Source organism: Chelonoidis abingdonii, chromosome 11, assembly GCF_003597395.2.
Source record: "Chelonoidis abingdonii isolate Lonesome George chromosome 11, CheloAbing_2.0, whole genome shotgun sequence".
Lineage (NCBI taxonomy): Eukaryota > Metazoa > Chordata > Testudines > Testudinidae > Chelonoidis > Chelonoidis abingdonii.
The window spans coordinates 18,095,645-18,100,159 of record NC_133779.1 but is presented as its reverse complement, the minus strand read 5'-3'; the positions used below and the strand labels follow the sequence as shown (position 1 = coordinate 18,100,159).

At 63.5% G+C, this 4,515-nt stretch overlaps 1 protein-coding gene across 1 annotated transcript in view; it reads right to left on the bottom strand.

The window, feature by feature from the left end:
- Positions 1-3,503: 3,503 nt before the first annotated feature.
- The window catches only part of LOC116817286 (adiponectin receptor protein 2-like), a 4,813-nt gene continuing 3,801 nt past the window's right edge, over positions 3,504-4,515 (bottom strand). The window contains exons 5-6 of the mRNA XM_032767248.2: positions 4,128-4,321; positions 3,504-3,642 (exon numbers count right to left, since the gene is read on the bottom strand). Coding sequence (XP_032623139.1) covers positions 3,514-3,642; positions 4,128-4,321 — 323 coding nt within the window. The 3' untranslated portion in view covers positions 3,504-3,513. The remainder of the gene's footprint in view (positions 3,643-4,127; positions 4,322-4,515) is intronic.

The following is a 4,515-nucleotide window of genomic DNA, read 5'->3' as shown; positions in this document are numbered from 1 at the left end:
CCCCTGGCCCATCTCCCAGACCCCCTGTCCCCATCCCCGTCCCATCTCGCAGACCCCCTGTCCCTGTTCCTACAGCCACCCCACCCCCACCCCAAAGCTCCAAACTCCACTCCAGCCTTGCCCTCCCCCACTCACCCCTGAGCCCTCGGACAGGGACCCCGAGGTCTGGGACCGCTCCCGATGCACCGGGGACCTGCAAACACACCAGGAAGGGGCTTACAAGAATGGAGTGCTGTGAGCATCCCTCCAGGAGTGCCATGGGGCCCCCCTTCTCTGCTCCCCTGAATGCTGCAAGCTTCCCCCAGCACTGCCACGGGGACACATCAAGAATGACCCTGCCCCGACACACTTCCCTGAAGTTTGCTGCTACGTTGTGGGGAACTGTAATTCCCCTGGCTGCCCCGGATGTAGTGAGCCTGGAGCAACGCAAAATTGGGTGAGTTATTCTGAGCTGTGACTGGTGCCCATGGGAAAGGAGCCAGGACTCCTGGGTTCTCATCCTAGCTTGGGAAGTGATGTCTAGTTGTTAGAGCAGGGGGGGCTGGGAGCCAATATTCCTGGGTTCTCTCCCTGGCTTGGGGAGCGGGGTCTAGTGTTTAGAGCAGGGGGGCCTGGGAGCCAGGACTCCTGGGTTCTCTCCCTGGCTCTGGGAGGGGAGTGGGGTCTAGTGGTTAGAGCAGGGGGGGCTGGGAGCCAGGACTTCTGGGTTCTCTCCCCAGCTCGGGGAGGGGAGTGGGGTCTCCTGAGTTACAGGAGAAGTCAGTTCCCCCTTTTCTTTGCCTCAGTTTCCCCGGGGGGGGGACGACAATCCGGAATCCCCTGCTCTGCGCAGCATCAGCCCGTCTTTGAGGGGTGAGGAGGGTGCAGGATTTGGTAGATTTCCCCCTCCTGGCAGTGCTCCACTTACCATGACTCCTGCTCCGCCGGCCCCTCCTCATCCATGGTTGCTCAGCGCATCCCTGAGGCCCCCCTGCACCTGCTCCCCTCGGCCCCCCAGGGCGCGGGTGGCTCAGCACCAAGTCCCCGAAGCTGAGCGGCGCTTCCGCCCCTGTGGTTTCCTGCACTGGCGGAGGCGGGGGGGGCCAGTTCCTGTGTTTGTAGCGACTGCACCAAGGGTGCTGGCCCCACACTGCCCCACCCAACAGTACCTCCCAATGCCAGAGGAGAGCGCCCCCTGTCCCGCCCCCTGCCCCACAGTGCTCCCACAGTGCTCGGCCCTGCCTGCCAGGGGACAGCGGCCCCTGCCCAGCCCCCTCGACCTGCAACACAGCACCCTGGCTTCCTTCTGCAGCTTGGGCAGGAGACAGCCGCCTTCGTGATGCTCACTCACTTCCTTTCACCTGCCACTTCCCTCCAGGCAGGTCAGCCACAGACACGAAACTGGCTAAGGATGCAGGTTTCTCTGCAGCAGCGCCCACGGCCTGCACAGAGATGGTTGACCTGGCGCTGAGATGCAGCCAGCTCTGGGGTGAGGCAGCTGGGAACAGCCACACATAATGCCGCCCACGGTCTGCCATGCGGACTCCAACCAGGCCGGGGGCCAGGAGAGAACTTATTTTCCTTACAATGTTTCCAGCTCCTAGGAATTTATTACAATGGCCAGTAAAAAAACACCAGGCTACAAAAAGTAACAGGGCTCTGGAGCGAGGAGTCTGGCAGAAGGGTGATGGGTGTTAAAGAAAGAAGAAGGGAGGTGCTGCCACCTCTGTACCCCATTGGTCCATAGGCCCACCCATCTCCACAGCAACTACTCTGGGTGGGGTCCCTTTGCCCCATGCTTCCTCCTTCCTGCACCACTGCCCCATGGCCCACCCTCCCCCCACTCTGCAAATCCCTCCACACTGCCTCATGCCCCACCCCGGTGTCCCTCCGGGTGCAGGTGAGAGCTGGGGCTACCAAGCTTTGTGACAGATCTGCATCCCTGTGGCCCTGCGGATGTCCAGATGGGAGGGGGCAGCCCCTTCACGGCACCAGGCCCACCAACAGACCCCACTCGCCTCCCAGAGCTGGGGAGAGAACCCAGGAGTCCTGGCTCCCAGCCCCCCACTCCCTTCCTCCAGCCAGGGAGAGAACCCAGGAGTCCTGGCTCCTAGCCCCCCACTCCCTTCCCCCAACAAGGGAGAGAACCCAGGAGTCCTGGCTCCCAGGCCTGTCCCCAGTCACTCAGGGTGGCCTGGGGACAGGCAAGATCGGGCTCAGCCCAGCTTCTTCTCTACACCCCCACCGAGTCGTCCACAAACAAGAACTACACGGCTATCCAAGAGGGGACACGCCCAAGTTTCTTAAGGGGCCAGAGACTGAGAAATTGGGGTGGGAGATTAAGCTAAAAATAGGTGCAGTGAGTTGTTAAATACTCTCCTCCCCACAGTGCAACGGGGGAAAACACCGGGCAGGCACGACAAAAATACCAGGCAATGTCCCCTTTAAGCGAAGCCACGCCCCCCATGGCGTGATTGGCCCATCCAAAGTGGCTGTTTTAGGACTCGCCTCCCATGTTGCGATTGGTCGATTAGCGATCCCAGTCATATCTCTGTGGTGCGATTGGTCAGTCGCTGTGTGAGGTCACAACTCCATGGCATGAGTGGCGGCTTGTTTCTAAGGCCACGCCCCCTAGGGTGTGATTGGTCGGTCAGAATCTTAGGTCTCGCCCCATTCAGGACAATTGGTCCGTCAGGATCTGATCTCAGTACTCCATGGTGTGATTGGTTGGTCAGGGAATGAGGCCACACTTCTAGTGGGCCAATTGCTCAGTTGTCATCTGAGGTCCCGCCCTCTGTCATGTGATCAGCTGAGAGGGATCTGGTTATTCAAAACCCAGGACCACCCCCCTCAGGGTGGAATCTGGTTGCTTGGTACTGGTCGCTTGGTGCCCATGGCCACGCTCTCTGGGTGGGATCTGGTTGCTCGGTGCTCATGGCCATGCCCTCTGCGTGGGATCTGGTTGCTCGGCGCCTGGGGCGGGATCTGGTCACTCTGTGCCCAGGGCCACACCTCCTGGGGTGGGATTTGGTCACTTGGTGCCCAGGGCCACGCCCTCTGGGTGGGATCTGGTCACTTGGCACCCAGGTTAGGATCTGGTCGCTCAGTCCCCATGGCCACGCCCTCTGGGTGGGATCTGGTCACTCAGCACCTGGGGGTGGGATCTGGTCACTAGGTGCCTGGGTCATGCCTCCTGGGATGAGATCTGGTCGCTTGGTGCCCAGGGCCATGCCCTCTAGGTGGGATCTGGTCAGTCGGCACCCAGGTTGGGATCTGGTCGCTTGGCGCCCAGGTTGGGATCTGGTTGCTCGGTGCCCATAGCCACGCCCTCTAGGTGGATCTGGTCACTTGACATCCGGGGCAGGATCTGCTCGCCTGGTGCCCAGGGTGGGATCTGGTTGCTTGGTGACCGGGGCCATGCCCCCTGGAGTGTGATCTGGTCGCTTGGTGGTTGGGGCCACGCCTTCTGGGGCGGGATCTGGTTGCTTGGGGCCACGCCTCCCGGGGCAGGATCCAGTGGGTCAGGGGGGCAGCTCACAGCACAGTGCTCTCGGTGCAGGTGCCCCCGAGTGAGGAGCGGAAGGCCTGGAGCTGGGAGACCCCGTGGAGGTGGACGCCGGCGCCCGCCACCACCAGCACATGGAAGATCTGGTGGGAGTTGAACTGTGGGGAGTGGAGGAGAAAGGGGGAGGGGTGAGCCTGGCTCCACGCACTTCTCCTGGCAGGAGCCAGCCAGGCCCTGCCCCCTCCCTGGGCACTCAACCCCCCCCGAACAGGGGCAAGTATTAGCCCCACCCCACCCAGGGCACAAGTCAGGGACACAAACACTCACAGAGACGGAAAAGTGTTTGCTAAGATCACACCGAGCCTGGAGGAAGGCTGGGGAGAGAACCCAGGCGTCCGAGCTCCCAGCCCCTCCCCTCTGACCACTAGACCCCGCTCCCCTTCCAGCACCCAGAGAGAACCCAGGCGTCCGGGCTCCCAGCCCCTCCCCTCTGACTGCTAGACCCCGCTCCCCTTCCAGCGCCTGGAGAGAACCCAGGCGTCCAGGCTCCCAGCCCCTCCCCTCTGACCGCTAGAGCCCGCTCCCCTTCCAGCACCCAGAGAGAACCCAGGCGTCCCAGGCTGTGCGCGGGCGGGGGACTCACCCAGATGTCGCACTTGCCGGGGAAGAAGCGCTCGGGCACGCGGGCGGCGTACAGTGCCGCGCCCAGGATGTAGAGCAGTGCCATGAGGAAGAGCCAGCCCACCTGCCCGGCCCTCGCCGCCCTCACCGGCCCCTCGGCCAGCAGGAAGTGCAGGGTGGGCACCAGCCCGCTCAGCCCCAGCCCCAGGAACACGCCTGCCAGGGGCAAAGAGAGGGGTCAGGGCACATCCGTGCCTCAGGGGCCCCCGCCCACTACGCTCAGCCCCCAGGCTCTGCCTCCAAGGCCCCCCTGCGCCCAGCCCCCAGGCCCCGCCTCCAGGGGCCCCCGCGCCCAGCCCCTTCCTCCAGGGTCCCCTGTGCCCAGCCCCCAGTGGCCCCCCCTGCCCAGG